Source organism: Drosophila teissieri, chromosome 3R (genome assembly GCF_016746235.2).
Source record: "Drosophila teissieri strain GT53w chromosome 3R, Prin_Dtei_1.1, whole genome shotgun sequence".
Taxonomy (NCBI): Eukaryota; Metazoa; Arthropoda; class Insecta; order Diptera; family Drosophilidae; genus Drosophila; species Drosophila teissieri.
This window is the reverse complement of record NC_053032.1, coordinates 23214238-23232540: the sequence shown is the minus strand read 5'-3', so window position 1 is coordinate 23232540 and position 18303 is coordinate 23214238. Positions and strand designations below refer to the sequence as shown.

Genomic DNA, 18303 nt, shown 5'->3' with positions numbered 1-18303 from the left:
GTTTCAGTTCAGTTGGAACAGCGCGCTCAGTTGGTGAGGACGTGTTCGCGGAGGTAAGTGTCTACGAAAGAATATTTTAGCCAAGTACCCAAAATATATGTAATGTATTAAAGTTCTTTAAAAACGTATAAAGAATATATGTATAATAATATTTATAGAACTTTTCTAGTTTTTAAAGGCGTACAGTTTTAGTATTTAGTACCAAATATCAATAAATAACGAATTCTCTATACATCTCAATCTCTCTTATTCCCTCTTCATATTCTCTCTTTCCTCCCTGGAAATCAGCTCCTAACTAAGCCACTCTTGAGTCACGCACAGAGTGTTTCTGGCCCGAAGAGCACGAGAAGTATAAACAAACAAAAGCGGCTCTCCCAGTGGCGGCTATGAAAATGATCGGCAGCGACTACGTACTGGAAGCCCACAACATTTTCCACACCACCGAGGTGCGTTCTCTTCAGACTCGTGAAAATCCCCCGCTATTAAGCCCTCTTTGTTTTCTTTTTGGCCCAAACAACAGGTGGATGGTGGTGGCTGTTTCAATGGAGCCGGCAATTCGGCCCTGGTGCTCAAAGGTGTCAATCTGACCGTGCACAGCGGCGAGGTTATGGCCATTCTGGGCTCGAAGGGTATTTTTCAATACTTTATTTTATGTTTATATCAAATACTAATATTATTACCCTTTTTAGGTAGCGGCAAGAGGGCTCTCTTAGATGTTATTTCCAGACGTGCCGATGGAGCCACTCGTGGTCAGGTGCTGCTCAATGGATCGCCGCTATCCAAGGCATTGTTTCAACAGAGATGTGGCTATGTCACCCAGTCCTGCACCTTTGTTCCTGGTCTCACGGTGGCCCAGACACTGCACTACACCCCCACCATTGTAAGTAGTACCTACATAAGAATATGTATAAGATTAGAACTAGGAGTTCCAAGTACTGTTTAGAATATGAATAAAGGTTAAGTGGAATGCGGTGGCTTAATGGTAAATCCCTTTTAGTTGAGTGGCTATCTAAAGAGTTCCAAAGTGCGTCAGGTTCTGGCCGACTTGGCCCTTTCCCAAGTGGCGCACAAGAGAGTGGAGTACCTTAACATCAGTGAGGCGCGTCGTCTGGCCATTGGAATTCAGTTGGTCAGAGATCCTGGTAAGATCGTGCATATAGCACAAGGAATCCTTAAATAACTAAAATGTTCTTCTAGTTATGCTATTGCTGGATGAGCCCACCCATGGCCTGGATCCCTTGAGTGCCTATCTGCTCATATCCATTTTGTCCAACACGGCCAAGAAGACGGGTTGCGGAATCCTTCTGTCGCTGGAGAAGCCTCGCTCCGATGTGTTCCCATTCCTGGATAGGGCCCTGTTCCTCTGCCTGGGCGGAGTGGTTTACTCAGGAGGCACTCGTGCCATGCTGGAGTACTTCCATGGCATTGGATTCCCTTGTCCCCAGCTGGAGAACCCCCTCATGTACTATCTCTGCCTGTCCACTGTGGATCGTCGCAGTCGCGATCGTTTCCTGGAGTCGAGCCAGCAGATCGAGGCACTGGTGGAACGATTCTCCAGGGAAACTCCCATCTCGGATGCCCCGCTGAACAACATGGGATCTGGCAAAGTGCCGCTGGCGTATGGCAAGCCTGGGGAGCTCAAAGTTTGGGTTATGTTGTACCTGTAAGTATAGCCTATTACTTATATACGAATATGATAATATATTTGATATATTCTCCTCTTTAGAAAACTACTGGCTTCGACCTTTTCCTGTGGACTCGTTGGTATGAAGACGCTTTTTCTGCGCCTTTTGCTACTTCCTGTGGCCTTAAGCATCCTATGGGCATTTTACACAGATGTCGGGGTATGACCATCCATTATTGTACATTTCACGCTTTATTAAACGCAATTTCTTAGGATGATGCTCATGGATTTTTTACCAAAAACGGCATGATCCTTAATATTTTGGGGCTGTCGTACGGCTGTGGAGTGCTGACTACCATATCTCTATGTAAGTTGCGATTTACCGTCCAAGTTTTAGGTGTCTTTGCATCTTTATCCATTTCGTAGTTCCCATTTGGCGCAAGAAGTTTTCGCAGGACACTCCAGAGGGTCTCTACTCGGGCACCACTCTGCTGATTGCCTACAACTCCGTATCCATACCATTCTCAGCCGTATCTGCCGTAATAGCCAGTTGTGTTGTGTATCCGTAAGTTCCATGGATCTGGATATCTGATTCGATACTAAATGACTACTTCTTTCAGTCTTCTGCTGGATGTAAAGTACAACAATGGCACTATCTTTGCCTACTTGCTGGTGGCCCTTTGGTCCAGTTTTGTGCTGGCTGAACAGCTGACGATCGCTTTTCTTTTGGTGGTCAAGGTTCCCTTCAACGCAGCCATTGCGGTGACCTATGTGCTCGTCATCAGTATTGCACTGGCCAGTGGAACTGTGCGGTGAGTGAGGTGATCTTTATACCATAGTTTGAGTTACTTAAGGTGTCTGTGCCATTAGCTCCTTCAAGGGACTTCAACCTTGGCTGCAGGACAACACGAAGGGCACCCACACGCGTTACGCATCCTCTTTGCTGCACAGCATCGCCTTCCAGTCGAGGAAACTCAACTGCACTCCCACCGCCTCCGTGATCTGTCCCAAGCCAGCGGATTTCATGCACGAGCGACTGGGATTGCCGGATCCCGATGTAAGTGGAATGATCAAATGGTAGGTTCTTGAATGATTATATCATTTGTTGCACAGGAAACCATCGATGTGGCTGCCTCCTGCGCTTTTGCTGTGGGATTGGCCGCCTTCAACATGCTGGTTTACCTATTTCCCATGCCGCGATGTGTTCGCCAGAAGTTCAAGGACTAAGGAGCTTCGATTTTGCAGTGCAGATATCATGTTTCCGAGTTTTCAATAGATTTAACTTTAATTTAATAAAATAAAACCTTCTCAATGTATCTATTTAAAAGTATATAAACTTGTTTTATACATTGCAGCACTGATCAAACATCAGGTGCAATTTTAGGGCACCAAAAAGTATGAAACAACATTTTTACGAATTACATATCATTTTATTTACAAGAAAACTTAAGGCTAATACAATTTCGTAGTGAATTCATTGAATATTGGACGACAAGTACAAAATAGTTCAATGCAATTTCTGAAAACTTCCGCCAGCCGGGCCTCGATACGGTTTTCGCTGCCAATTCGCTTCAATTTAACAATTGTCTAACGACTAACAATATATTCGTTTTATTTAAATAACTAGATACACGCATGGAAATTCATTAGAACGCATCTGAAACGGATTGAATGAATGTACGCGAGTGTTAATGGGTGTCAAGCGGTTCGTAAGTAAGATATGTACGCAAATGGAGTTTGCAATTCTGATGAGCATGCTATTCATGGGAGGATTTCTCTTTAAATTACTGTGGCACCTATGTATGTAGGGGGTATGTGTGGTCCGGAAAAGGGCTATGGGGTGTGGTGGTTATGCAAGTAGTTAGTGCGAGTCCTGGGCAGGATTGCCGCTCAGTCCGTGTCGTAGTAGGCGTAATCGTAGCTGGTGTCCTCGTCCGCATGTGGTGGCCTCTTGCCAGCTGGTCGCTCCTTCTTCTCCAGCTGCTGTTGCTCCTTTTTGCTCTTGGCCGACTTCTTGGACTCCACCGCTGGTGGTGCACTGGAAGTAAAGGTGGTAGTGGTGGTTCTGGCTGTGGTCGGAGGGCGACGAGTGGTGGTGGTGGTGGTGGTGCTAGATGTGGTACTTGTGGTGCTGGTGGAGCTGCTACTGCTGGCCTGCGGACTAGATGCCAGCTGCGGACTGTACTGCGAGTTGTACTGCTGCGAGGTCTTCTCCGCCTTGTAGATGTCCGCCCTCAGTTTATTGATGCTGGCCGCTCCAAAGTTCAGTGACTGGGCGGTCTTGAAGAGCTCCTCCTCGTCGCTGAGGTCCGATTCCCGCTCCCGCTCCCGCTCACGCTCCCGTTCCCGTTCTCGTTCCCGCTCCTTTTGATAGACGGATTGCTGTTGGCTCTTCAGGTGATGATGTGCCTGCTGGAAGCCATGTGGCTGCCTGCTGGAAACCACCGGAGCACTTGTGGTCGAGGTAGTCGAGCTGGTGGATCGATTGCGCAGGAAGCGAATGCGATTGCGTGGGAAGTCGTTCTCGTACAGCTCCGGATGGTATTGTCCATCGTCCTCATCCACATTGGCATTTGGATTGGCGGTGGTGGGTGGAGCTGAGGTCACCGAACTGGCTGCCTTCTTGGTGGCCGCCTGGGTGGGTCTATGGGTCAGCTGCGTCTGGTAGCTCTGCTCGTACGGTTTCTTGTAGGTGGTGGGTCGGAAGGTCGTGGGCGTGTAGGCTTCCTTGGCCCTGGTTGTGGAGCTGGTGGTGGGATAGTACAGCTCCTGGTCAACATAACGCTCGGTGGTGGCCTTGTAGGTGATGCTTCCCCGGCTGGTGAAGGAGCGCGGCTTGGAACTGGGTGCGGAGAAGGGAGCTGGCTCCTGACCACCCACACGGGTCACCTGTGGCTTGTGTCGCTGGTAGTGTGGTTCCAATTGATTGGGTTTATTCTGCGCCACCTGGAAGGGTTGGGGCTGCTGCAGCTTGGTGCTCTTCGAGAGGTCCACAAACTCGTTTTGGTTGATGAAGTTGGACTCCTGGGGACCCAGTTTCTGTTTTCGCACAGCCGCCGTTGTGGGTTTGGTGCGCTTCTCAAAGTCCTGGACTCCCTTGCCCGTCACCTTGGTGGAACTGGCCGGTGGCGAGGTGGTCTTGAAGCGGTAGGCACCGTTGTTGGGGTTATATGTGGTGGGCTGAATCCGTTCCTGCGTGGCAAAGTCATTGGAACCGAAGCTGAAGCGACTGGTGATGCTGCTGCTGGGCCGCGGAGTGGTGACCGCGCTGTAAGATGGACTCTTGGTGTGCGGAGAGCTGTCCAGGAAGTCCGTGTTGAAGGTGGCATGCAGCGTGATCTTCTTCAGGGACTTGGTGGTGCTGGGAGCAGCGGTGCTGGATGGGATCGGACTACTCGAGCCGGAAGTGGATCGTTGGCCACCTCGCGTGGGCGTCACCCGGGTCGTCTTGCGCTGGTAATCCGTAAAGTCATTGGGCTTGGGGCGGCTGGGTTCCTCGTCGTATTCCCGACCCCCGTGGCGGTTGGAGAAGAAGTGCGAGCTGTGGGAACCCTTGAAGATGTCGTCCAAGTCTTCTGTGGATGGGATCGTGATTAATTTTGGGCACTGCAACCCAAGAGCCTATTGTTTCTTACGCTTGGAGTCGTCATTGTTGCTGTAATTGTTGTTGTAATTGTTGTTATAATAGCTGCGCTCCGTCGTGGTTGTGGTCGAAGTGCTGGAGGAGGTGGTGGTGCTGCCCAAAGTGGTCGGCGTGTAATAGGTGGAAATGGGTCGCTTGGTGGGCTGCGTGATCTCCAATTTGGGACTTGAGCTGGAACTGGAGCTGCCACCTGTCTGGGCATAATTGGGGCGATGGCGTGCCTTTTGCTCCGCTCCACGATTGTTGTTGATGTTGTTATTGTTGTGGTTCTCCTTAGAGCGACGTACATCGCCTGCAATTAGTGATAACCCTGTATAAAGTAACCTCAAGTCACGGCTCACTTCCGTTCAAGTAACTAAATACCATTTGATACCACATTCCATTTAATTACTCAATAACTTAATTTTTTTTAGTGTACATCCAGCACTTACCAGTTTCGGCGCGTTGAAGGTGGAAGGTGGCCTCCTCTTCGTTGGCGGATTTGCTCTCGTCGCCGCCGCTATAGAGATCGTTGAGGTGGCCATTGTCGTAGAAGGAGGTGGCCTTGTCGCAGTCCACATCCAACCAATTGGCGCAGATCTGCAGCTCCTGGTCGAAGGCGGTTGTGTTGGGACAGAGGAATCGGTAGTCCTGCACCTGTTGGACAAACGGATTAGCTCTTCGATGAAGGAGCTGCGCAATACAGCGAAAGCATCAAAAGCACCAAAAACAGCACCATTAGATTGGCAGAGCAACATGCAAAATTCAATGTTAAATGTGAATTCGATTAAGCCAACAAAATAAAGCATTAAGGCCAAGAACTAGGCAGCAGCTGCAGCTCGTTGTTTGCTCTACACTAAATCAGTCTAAACTGGGACAAAATTGCAATTGGAAAAAAAAGAATCTTTGATATAAAAATAATAAATATTATATTTCTACAACACTAGAGCTACCAATAAATCATAAACAACTTTACGTTTTCCAAATTCAAAGACGTTGACATGCGATGCCCTGATTAAATAGTTACAAATTAATTTCAAAGTTTCGCTTATTGATCGGCAGTGTAGATGCACATATATCCAATCAGTGGCTTCCTTGTGAGGCGACTTGAATGCCACAGTAACCAGAAGCGATCGGTGGCCTGTCGCAAACTTTGGCATTTCCAATTGCCGCTTGCCACTTGGCATTTGGCTTGGCCCGCAGGGAAGCCTCGCATGCCGCGAGAAGTGAACGTTCTCGATCTAGTTCTCGATGGATCTGCGCTGGCACTACAGTAACTGCGAACAGTAGGCTAATTGACAGGCTGGCATCTATTGTATCTTAAAAAAACATTTGTAATAACTCACACGTCACAGCCGCGTACAAAACTCGTTTTTCCTATTCCGTTTGATTGTTCCTTTTCCTTTTATGTTATGCAGCCCGGGGACAAAGTGCCCTCATCCCGGCGAGATGAGGGTCTATCTGTTCCGCAAACTCTTGACATCTCCCACCGACTTGCAACTGGAAGTGAGCGCGGAGGCAATCAGCGAGGTGCTTGATCAGGTCCTCAGTGGACGCACCAGCACAATCTTCAGCTGTGGCGGCATACCAATTAACCATGGAGCCGATCCCTCGGATGTGGTCAGCCGCATCTTGGGCGAGCTGTTCACCCGCATTTACGAGTTGGAGACGAACATGGAGGTGCACGTTTCGGTGCGTTACGTCCAGCTGAACGGGGAGTCGAACGACCTGGTGGTGAACCTCAAGGGATGCAGTCGCCGGTCGACCCGAGATCACTTTGTGGCCACGTCCCGCGGGGTACACACCTATATCGCGAGGGTCATGGACAAGGTGGCTGAGGGCGGCGATTACCCGCACCTGATCTTCACCGTCCATGTGAAGCAGACGAATGGCGATCAGTTGCGGACATGTTGCGGCAGACTGCAGCTGGTCCACCTGCAGCAACTGACGGAGGATTCGCCGCCACTCGAGTCCGACACGCCCCTGGACACGCTCATCAATTTGTTCCAGGCACTGGCCAGCAGCCCGAAGACGCACATTCGGTACTACAACATTCGACTGACAAGGATACTCAATCAACTAATGGGCAACGGGAGCAGGACGGTGATAATCAACTACACGGATCCGCCGGAGAGTAGGGACCATCTAGTGGCACCGGCACCCACCCCCTCACCTAACTCCAATGTCCTCGTGCCCTCCGAAGTGTGGAGAAGAATGTTAAGGCAGGAGCGGGCTAAATATCGCTGCTTGCGGAATAAGGCTTTGGGAATAGTGGTGGACAAGGAAGAGCTACTGCGATTTCTGGAGAGCCTTGAAGCAGGCGATAGTTCAAAGGAGGACTTTATGACCTCAGAGAGCGATTTTGAGCAGCAATTAGAGCGGAAAATGCTGGAAATTCGCTCAGAGGCAGAAATGTCGATTGAAAAGCTAAAGGACCTTCAAATGGACATAGATTACTTGACGGAGAGGAACTGCCACTTGGAGCAGCAACTGGACGTAAAAAATGGTCAACTGATTAGGCAGAGCAATCTCTTGCTATCCGTTCACATGGAGCTGAGAGGTCAAACGCGAAAGTTCCAGGACAAGATAGCCGAGTACACGGACATGTTCCAGGGAATGTGGCAACGGCAAAGCTTGGATATCCAGGACCATGAGCAAAGGCAGCTTCGCCAGCTGTCCGAATTGTTTGAATCCATGTGCCAGTCAATGCAGCGTTGGTGGCACAGGAAAGCAATGCGACTACCACGGCAGGATGCCGATGAGCTCTACTCGCGGAAGAGCCCGTTGGAAGACCCTAGTCTATAGCACTTTGCACTCGGCTCCCAGCGAAGCACCCGCTTAAAGGTCAGCCAGTCAGCCAAGCGTCTTCTTCTTCTGGTTTTGCCAGCACCAAAGCCATCCGGCTATCCGGACCAGTCACGAACCATTTGGAGCCATCTCACACATTCCCCAGTGCAGCGCATCTGACTGTGCCACTTTGCCATTTAGCTGGCGCGACGGAACCGAGCCATTGGCTGTCGGCAAGTTCGTTGCCTAAGTCTTTCGTTTGCCCGCCAGTTTTACGCTGGCATAAAAAAAGTTGCATAAAAAAAAAAGATTTTTATTGAGCACTATCAAATTTGCCTACAACAGCATAAATTCTATATTCTGTAATGTCTCGCCCTTGTCTGCTGTATGTGTGCTTTATGTGCTGCCTATCTCTTAGTGAAATCTTAAAATTGTAGATTAATGTAAGTTAGTCAATTAGATAATCGTTTTGGCCAATAAAAAAACATTAAAATTTTTAAGTATTTCCATTTTGACTCTGGGAAGATTGTCGAAAAAAAGAAATACAAATATTTATTACCTCTCATAAATGCCTATTTAAATATACGATTTCCTCGCCAATGTCATTCGCTACATGACCCACTGCTGCCTTGATCTCAACCAGAAGCACTTGCACCTGGGCACAACAACACTTACCCCCACTCCGGGCAGCTTGACGCAGACGTGGAACATCTGGCACTGGGTCTCCGGATCGGCGTAGTAGCCGCCCAGGATCTTGTCGTGGCAGGTGAACTGCGTCTTGGGCATGTTCTGTAGGCTGTAGGTGGGCCAGGGTCTACCGAAGGCCAGGTCGTCGTCCTCGTCGAGCAACTGGGCCTGCGCGAGTCCGTATCCACTGCAAAGTGTCGTTGCTGCAAGAGTGGAAACAATATAAAAACAGTAATCAGAAATCGTGATCCGGTTAGGTATGGTCTTCAAATGGCACCTCAAGTAGTGCCAGAATCGAGTCGCATGGGTATTTAGTGGCAACTGATGCTGGTGCTGATCGAGACGATGCTGCTGTTGTTGGGACCTGGTGGTCAAGTGACCTTCGGGCCGCATCACTTTCGCTTACAACTGCGAGACGAGCTCGTGATTTATGTGTGCCGGAGCACTTGCTGCGGTCCAAGGCTGTGGAGCCACTAACGCGGTTCTGTGAGTGCTTGGGACCGCTTTTTATTTACTTTTTCGGAGCATCGATTGGTATTTGCGATGTCGAGCGACATCATTAACATTTTGGCCAGACGAACGATATACGATCGCGGTGGTAACAAACGGATCCACTGGATCTACTGGGCACATGACCCCTATGTGCGCAATTAAAATGCCAAGTCAATCAAATTCACGGATTACGCTTGTCGTATGTACATGTGTACATTGGGCATTAAAAGCAAAACTGACCCAGGGGTCTGCCTAATTACCCTGAGATTGAACAATGTATCATTGTTGTCTTTTGGCTTTTTATATACATTTAGATATATCTTATGTTTGCATATATCTTTTTTATTCTGTGAAGCTTCTGTTCTGCAGACAGCGGAAGATGGTTTCGCTGCAATTAAGGCAAGTGTAATTGCCATGGCGAGCTGCAGAACAAAGCTCCTCTTCTACGGCTGCAAATTTCAGTCGCAGGTTGCATAATCCCCCAGTGCGCCCCCATTTATCATGCCAAAAAAAAACAACAAAAAATTGTTAAAGGAAACTTCAAATGCAAAACAAAGAGAAAACAAGCCATCCAGCACAGTTCGAAGAAAGAAAGACGCTGTGGCCGAAACTCGACTCTGATTCGCATTTAATTCAAGTGAATTTCAAGCCCAACTTTCCACCCCAGCAGAGTAGCCTATTGTTTGGCAGTGAACTATGACTGGGCAGATGGCAGATGGCATGGGGCACAGGCACTGGGCAAAGGCATCCATGGCAGCTCTTTTGTTACCCCCTCCATTCACTGCAGATTGTTCGATTCCGATTTCAATTGCTTGGTTGCCGAGCTGAACCTACAAATTGGTCAAAACTTTTGGACGGACTTAGGCTCTCACGCAGTTCAAGTCCCCTTAAGCCACTGTGTGTTGGGCGTTGTCCAATTGCAACTCTCGCTGGAAATATAATTTACAGTATGGTAATTATGTTTACTGATGACCCACTCTTAGCCGTAATTGCCATTTCTCAGCCTTGTCTTCATTTCTGCCTGCTGCGGGGGCTGCCAAGCAAATTACGCTTGATTTCAAATGTGATCGATATGAAGCCCATTGAATCCCATTAATTTCTTTCGCGATGGACCTTGAAGCAGCGCACTGTTTCTGTATTTCGTATGTTCAAAAACAAAGCCTAATGAGCATGCGATTTTTTACGTTTACCGATATGCTATCTTTTATGTTTAGACACAATGTGGGATTTTATAGAGAAGGTTGATCGGCAGCAAAGAGGTTCACAAAGAGCAAAACTTAGTTTTTAGTTGGAAAATCGATTAGAAAGTTTGTGCTCAATCGAAATCGAATATCGACGTTTTTTGCAAGTTTTTCCAAAGTTACAAGTAGGCTAGGATTAAGACAGTACTATTAAAATTTGTCATCTAATTGTGGTTAAAAGTGTGACATCCATAAATGGGAAATATCACAAGGAAAAGATGTACACAACTTAACTTATACTTTATGAATAACCTTTTTTTGAATATACGGAATTTATTTTTGGGTACTAGAATAATATTTTTTCAAATTTAAAGATTACAAAAAATGTATGCACATACTTAAATGATTTTAAATTTATAAATTAAGGAAACCTACGAATTGGTAAACCCAAATTTTAAAGTTCTAACCGTTTGAAATAATATCCTTTTTGAGACTCAAATATTTTACTCACCCAAAAGGAAGGCAATCATTGCATTTCTAATGCTCAGCATGTTGTATTAGTTTTTATAATCCAAATTCAGGATGATATCCAATAAGTAATCCAGAGCAATTAAGCTGATAGTAAATGTCGATTTTCACATGGATCGCACTGCAAAACAAGAGGGCACAACACCAGAAATCTTATGAGTATTCGAAGGGATTTGATTGCAAAACCCCCCACTGCACAAGATTTTTGCTTCTTTGTTACTCGGTTTTTTTTTCTTCGTATTTTTGCTTTTTTTTCACTAACTCAACGCGAAAATCATCGCCATAAAAAGTTGTCCGTCATGTAGGAAATGAGCGGACAGCAGGGCAAAATTCTTCAAACTTCGATCTTGTATGTAAATGCGTACGAAATGTGTTTCGCAAGGTGCGAAAACTACGGAAAACCCATTTAGATGGTGCAGCGAGACGTTGAAGACGTCTGCCTCCGCCGCACTTGGCTGGGCAGACAGCGGAAAGCACAGAGTCACAGCAGAACCACCAGCCGCCAACCTCCAGCCACCAGCCACCAACCACCAACCACATCCACTGAGGAGCAACCACCAAACCGACCGGAGGAGACAGGCGAACCAGGCGAGTTCAGCGGGCAGAGCGGGCTCGCGATGCGCGATCTGTGACTTTATCGTCCACGTTGTCGAAGCGAAATGATTTCTGAAAGCGAAAGGAAAACCACTTGGAGCCCATCGCGGCGCTGCTTCCAAGGCAGCAACCGCAGTGGTGCACAGTGGGACAAGAATGTGTGAATGTACATTTAGTCCCTTTTTTATTCTTGATGAGTACTATTTGAAAATAGATAATTCCATTCCAGTGATATGTACATCCGTTTTGAACTGGAATACATCCATTTAAACATAGTTATAAATTACAAGACCCGTTTTGAATAATAATCTAAATATTAGTGACCTCGAAATCTTATGATTTAACAGGAAATCTTGAATATGATGTTAAATAAATGTAAATAAAAGTAGTTTTAAAGTTTGATATCTTACTAGGTATATTTCTGTATCCACTTAAATATGTCCAAAGCCCACTGTGCGACGTCGACGCGAGCAGCGCAGCGGCGTTCCAGCTTCGTCTCGCATCTTCGTGGTCGTCTGCTGTTCGTTTCGGTGCTTGTTTTTCCAACGCTTCTTGGTTCTGCTGCCTTTTTGGCTGCGGCTCGCTGTCGTATGCTTAACGCAAATTACGCATACGCAGCGTGTGACCGTATGACACTTACTTTGTTGCATTGTACGCGATACACCGCCTGCCAGGAGTCGCTGGCGCTCATCACTTACGTCAGCTGGCCGCAGGGCCCGCTCATGATTATGGGCAAGCACTCCCCCGCCCGACCAACGACCCCACATCAATTACGCCCGCTGTACACTGAGGAATAAAATGTAAACAGAGAGAGCTTTACATTTCGCACATTTTGCATTTAATCAAATTTTAGCACAAAAAACTACGTGACTAGGCAACAAAGACCTTTATTTGATTTTTTATTTTAAAATATTTAAAAAAAATATAGCAGCTTATTACAATCCAGTAAAAGAAAGACACACTTAAAATTTAATTTATTTTCACACCATTTGAAGTTCTGGATTTTCGCAGTGCACCTGGTGCAGCAAGCTCGTTGGTTGCATCTTCCGCTGGGTATTATGTCATAGCCGTGGCGGGGCTTTGTCATTTGCTGCCCCATCTGCCGTCGCTGCCGCGGCTGCCATGTCGGGGCAAAAGTCGCGGTGCCACCGCCAATCCGGTTATGTGTATATGGGTGAGTGTGGCACGGTGCTCCATGGTGGGGGGATTTCGGGTGACGGTTTGCTTGACGGCATTTGCTGCAGTGTGGGAATTTACACGCCTGCTACTTTTGGCCAGATCTTTGGCGGATCTTGGGCGTTGCTGCTTAGATTTTCTATATTTGCTGGCCAGGAAAGATGGCTGGCAAGCAACCTCAAGCTGTCATGTCACCTGGAACTGAACTGAAGTAAGCCGAGTCGCACTGAACTGGCAGCTTGGCATTTCAAAGTTGAGGTTGCCTGCCGGAAAAAGGCCAGGCAGCCAAAGTCATGCAGATCAGCAGCTGGCGAAAAAATGTCAACTAGAGGATGACTTTCAACCCGGTGTGGTATGGAGTGGAGCAGAGCGGAGCGGAGTGGAGCCATCTGCCAAAAAGAGCTGTGGGAAGTGGCCGCCATCTTTCTAATTTGCTGCCGATTGCGATTGTGCAAGAGCCGTAATGCTGTTTGTAATAAATGTTTGTTCGCCTTGCCATCCAACTCCTGTGTGTGCCAATGACTCACGCGATCCCTCTGCGTGGGAAAGGCCAGCAATAAGGAAGTGCCAGAAGCCAGATGCCAGATGCCAAATGCCCGAGTCCCAATTGTTATTGGAAGATGAGGTCCGACACGATCCATCGCTGGGCATTACACAGCATCCAAGCGCATTGGATTCTAATTAGCGGGCGCTTTCAATTAAATACCAATCTATTCGTAGCTATTCGTAGCTTGAACGGCCTCGGACTCAACGCCTGACATTGATGAATGTGCTCGCCGACAAAGACACGAATTCGGTGTTTCACCTGGCAGCGACAAGCTACAGTACACGCCAGAATCCATTGGCGGGGTAAATTATTTAATTTTTACTCATTATGTAAGCCCGATGTGCAGTAAAAGTGCCGAAAGCATTTGCACAACGTGTGGGAGCCTATGGAAAATGCATTCACCACCATCACCAGCAGCAGCAGCATCAACAGCAGCATCAACAGCAGCAGCTAAAATTCAATTAAGCTGAAGATGCGCCTGAACAGACTCTCGACTCTCGACTCTCGATCCCATCCCATCCATCCCACCAGCAACGCGCCAAAAGATGCCAAAAAACCAGGCAGAAGCTGGTGCACTCCAAGAGCCAGCCACACAGTTAGAAAAAGCTTTACTATTTTTAAATCAATTTTATAGTTTAAATCAAGAGATTATAGAAAAACACAACTTGAAGTTTGTAGTTTCCAGAAATGCTACAAATCATTTTGAACTTGATGCACCTAAGATCATCTTTATTTACTTTTACACCGATATAATTTTTCCTGCGTGCACTAACGAGTGTCGAGGATTGCGATTGGGACTCGAGCGGGAATTGGAAACCCAGGTCGTTGAGTAATTGTGCAGCAATGAGCATGGGCTGCCAGCAGATTTTCCCGTTGATAAAGTGCAGCTCTCGGAAAACCTTTGGCAGCGTACCGCTCATAATAAGGAATTGCATGGGTACATATAAATGTATTTACACACATATAATTTCGCATTGGCTGGCTGAGATTGGGATGAGGATTCCGACTCATATTCGGATTCGGCGATTGCACGTGGCAGCGACAGCCGCAAATGGAGACGGAGACGCAGCTGTGCAATTTACAGTTTTATGGATGCGACAGCGCTTGCGAAACCGCAGCTCAGCGGCTCGCTGGGATTGGATTGGAATGGGTCAGTCAGGCAGTCAGGCAGTCGGATAGTGGTCAGTGGTCAGTGAGCGGACTGCCTGGCTAATTTGACGCATTGCCGTGATGCGGCACATTTGAAAATCAGCAAGAGAAACGCAAAAAGGCTTAATGAAAACGAATGACTTAGGCAACGAACTTGTTTTCAATCTGTTGTAAGAGATCTTTTCTAACTAGAACTATTGTTAACAGGCCTAGCATTATAATACAAATTGTATATATGTTGGGATATATAGATATCTAACGACTCATATAATTTAATGGTTTTCTTCGGTTAAAATGTACTAAAACATGTATGAACAGGTTTTAATTTAAGCTTGTAGTCATTGGATGGCCATTATGCCTTTTATTTCCATTGCCTTTAAGGCATCCTCATTAGAAAATCGAATAAGTTTTATGCCCTAACCAATTAGTATTAACAGATTTAGTTGCTGCAAGGTGCAACAGGTTAATTAAATAAGAAACTATAAAGACTAAAATTGCCATATATTATTTACAAGCTTTTAATTTTATAAGGTGTTGAAAACTTAAATAAAACTAAAGAATTTGGTGTGCCATCCACAGTTGTAAAGCATATAGGCAAACAGGTTTAATACCTGCGCCTATTGACAGTCAATAGATTCAAGCATTCTAAATTGCATTTACTGGCACTCGTAAACCGACTTAAGCTGCCATAAGCAAACCCAAAACACGGGGATCGCGCAGTCGAAATTTGCATAAAATGTGCATTAGTCGCCCGCCTCCGCCGATCCAGCGACCTCGCCACCATCATCATTATCACCATGGTACCATAGCATCATAGCATGGAGGCATGGAACTGTGGAGCTGTGGAACTGTGGAGCCACCACACTGCAACTGCCAACCGAGATCTCATACCATCCCAGGCATTGGATCGGCCACACCAAGGCGCAACTTGTGCCGAAATCTGCACGACGAAACGTGAGAAAATGTTATAGTCAATGCAGTTGCTATGCCGTCTGCATAGAGGCAAAATACGAAAATAAATAATAAAAAAATGGAAAAAAATATTTGCTAAATTATGGGAATGAATGGGACGAATGGTGGCGGCGGGCGGTAAAGAATTCGGATCTCCAACTTGCAGATGCTGCGGTCTCTGTGACTAATTGCATGCCCATACAAATGCACTTTTCGTAATGCCGGAATATGTGTGAATTATTATGCAGTCGAATCTTCATTGTAATCATGTTAATGAGCTTTCCGCCGTTCAGTCTTCATTGTTCGTGATTATTCTGGCCAGAGATTCTGAGCCAAATGCCAAATGGCCAATGCTACGGCTAGCTCCACTGACCAGGATGTTGAGCTTGGCTTGGGCATTGCCAAGACAACTTTTATTTAATGTTTATTCAATTAGACGGCGGCTTTTGTCACCCAGCAGCATCAGCAGCAGCGGCAGCAGCAACATTGGCTTTTTCCAGAAACTCTGCCCATCGATGGGTCTTCTTCGTTTTGCCAGCAAACATTTTTGCACAAAAACGTTTTTGAGGAGCGCCACTTGCTGATCGTTTGTTTGCCAAAAACACGACAACAACGCCGGGCACAACGGCAACATCAGCCCGCAACAGCAGCAACTTCCAGCGACACAACAGCAAGTACACTTAGGAAAAAACTAAGAGCTCTTGCAACTGCTAAGAAACTAAATGTCTAAAGTATTACTTTCTATACGAATCCAATTACATTTTTCTTAAAAACACATTTTACGGTACAAGTAATTTTTATATTTTTTGGAAGCACTGACTTCAAATTTTAAAAAGCGCTGCCCTTCAAAACGAGTTAATTCTTTCTGTGCACAAAAGAGCTAGACGCTCGTTGCTGATTTATGCGTTTTGCAGCATTTAAATTGGCATTTATGTCAAACTGCGGTAAGGGTAAGTAATATTTTGTATAATACATTTCGCTTTATTTGTTTTATAAGACAGCGTCCTTGGGGTTTGTCGGCATCGACACTTTTCCAGCTTGGAGACTCTTTCCCATGGCTGCCACTCGCATAAGTTTGTGATGATGATGATGATGATGATAGTTTTGATGCTGGAGTCGGGTATTACTTTTTATATATTAGCTCAACGTTCGCTTCGACTTTATTGAGCCGAAACAAATTGGTTAATTGTTCCACAATCACTTGCATGTTTGGCAATGCATGGCCTGCTGTAAATTATTCATTATTCCTCTCCAGCGGAGTATTGAACTTTGATCGCATAGCATTTCTGGTCAGAATCAGATGCAAGCATAACTTGCCACTCACAAAGCGCCGCAGATCCTCAATACCAGATCTTGAGTTGAGTCAGCGTATGCAGACAGAATGCCAGTGGCCTTGGGGCAAGCTGAGAATGTTGCAGCAGCATCAGTGCAGCAGCAACATCTGAGCAGCATCCACTTCCACTTTGACGATGGCTGAATCTTTCGAAAGCTGGCAAATCCGTTCGGCTTTCAATGGCTGTTATAGTTTCAGTGCGAGTCTCCATTTTTTATTTGCCGTTTTATGTGAAAAATCACATCGCCGCTCGTCAGCCGAACGAAAATTGCCCAATAGGCAGCAAATGAAAATGTGTTGGCGTAATTAATTAAACAAATTATGTGCATTGCGCAGACGCATTGACGTTTTTGGTGCAGGCGATTTTTATTAATTTCACTTAGCGGTGGGAATGCACCAGAGCTATAAAAAGTGCATCAGCGACCAACAGGCAGCAGTGCACTTTTGGTCAAATAGTGATTACAATTGCGGCCGTAAACGTTTGGCAATGTGGCTTTTACGTTCGCCAGCCATATAGGCAACTTATGAGCACACAGGCACACAGGCACACCTGGCTCCAAATCTCGGCTCCACTGCTCCTCCAAACCCAGTACTTTGTGCCATTTTTGGGCCAAGAAATTCTTTAACAACAGCAACTGCAACTGCAGCTGCCTGCCTTGTCATTCATTGTTTGTGGAAAATGCGGCTCAATCAATTATTAATTATACGCCTTGTTGTACTCGAGTGCCAGTTTGCCAGAGTGCCAGTTTGCCAGAGTGCCGGAGTCCATCCATTGTCTGCAACATCTTTATATCGGACACATCTCCTCTGCCCATTTTCCACTTTAAGCTGCCTGGGTGTTTGGCAACACTTAACAACCGCATCAAAATTAGTTTCGTTATTGTGTTAGCCTTCGGCTGGCCAACTCCAAAAAGCTCCAAATCTTCAACTCAACTCGAAAATCGACTCCGCTTCAATTGATTTCTTACGTGCGTGCGGTTTGCCGTGACTAAGTGCGTGTGGGAAAAAGAGGAGCCACCATCCACGGAGCGATTCGGTGGCCCGGAAATGCAGATGGCCCTTGCGGCCAGCAATTACGGCTGCAAATAGGCGTCATCCCGAGACTATGCGAAGACTACGATTTGGGATAGATCCACCATATGCCGCCGACGCCGACGTCATGGCACAAAAACCATGACACAAAGCCACTTGGCGGGCTGGCGGCATTTGGCGATCGCTAAAAGTCACATTGTTGACCTTTTTGCGGTCTTGGGGCCGCGTGGAGAGGAGAAAAGGTTTCTGTCTCTTCTGAAGTCCCTGTCCGCTCTGCGCGGCTCATTAAAATAATATTTAACCTTTGGGAAGACAAATACTTGTCGAATATGTTGGTATGCCGCGAGATCTCTTTTGTCGAGAGCCAACGAGCCGTGAGCAATTAAAAATTAACTGTTTACTTTTAATGCGCAAAGTTTGACGCCGACCCCGGCCCCGCCCCCTTTTTTTAGGGTCTTCCGCCCTCAGCCCCTCCATCAGTATTTTTGAGGGGGCCCATTACCAATTGAATTCCATGTTCAACGAGTTTTGACAGCCGCATTTCTGAGGCTTTTTCGTTTGCCTTCATCTGCGCATTTGCAATGGCATGCAATTGCGCTG

General features: G+C 46.5%; 3 protein-coding genes across 5 annotated transcripts; 2 read left to right on the top strand and 1 right to left on the bottom strand.

Annotated features, from left to right (window-relative positions):
• The first annotated feature begins 13 nt into the window (after positions 1–13).
• Positions 14–2895, top strand: LOC122620729 (ATP-binding cassette sub-family G member 5). Its single transcript, XM_043798328.1, has 12 exons — positions 14–53; positions 289–446; positions 521–629; positions 690–880; positions 998–1142; positions 1198–1663; positions 1727–1844; positions 1898–1991; positions 2051–2189; positions 2245–2436; positions 2495–2681; positions 2738–2895. The coding sequence occupies exons 2-12, from the start codon at positions 387–389 to the stop codon at positions 2849–2851; spliced, it is 1815 nt and encodes a 604-aa protein (XP_043654263.1). The 5' UTR covers positions 14–53; positions 289–386; the 3' UTR covers positions 2852–2895.
• Positions 2896–3417: 522 nt separating this feature from the next.
• On the bottom strand, positions 3418–10987 carry LOC122620327 (flocculation protein FLO11). 3 transcript variants are annotated; one of them, XM_043797740.1, is made up of 5 exons: positions 10905–10987; positions 8709–8923; positions 5699–5939; positions 5260–5559; positions 3418–5199 (listed from the first exon to the last, which is right to left on the bottom strand). In XM_043797740.1, exons 1-5 carry the CDS (start codon positions 10942–10944, stop codon positions 3515–3517), a joined length of 2481 nt encoding a protein of 826 aa, XP_043653675.1. In that variant the 5' UTR covers positions 10945–10987; the 3' UTR covers positions 3418–3514. The 3 variants fall into 3 exon arrangements, with proteins under 3 accessions (XP_043653675.1, XP_043653676.1, XP_043653677.1); XM_043797741.1 differs by having other exon boundaries at positions 5699–5903; XM_043797742.1 differs by having other exon boundaries at positions 3418–5196; positions 5699–5903.
• Positions 6566–8533, top strand: LOC122620329 (kinesin heavy chain). The gene has a single exon (XM_043797743.1). The coding sequence runs from the start codon at positions 6654–6656 to the stop codon at positions 8049–8051; it is 1398 nt and encodes a 465-aa protein (XP_043653678.1). The 5' UTR covers positions 6566–6653; the 3' UTR covers positions 8052–8533.
• Positions 10988–18303: the final 7316 nt, after the last annotated feature.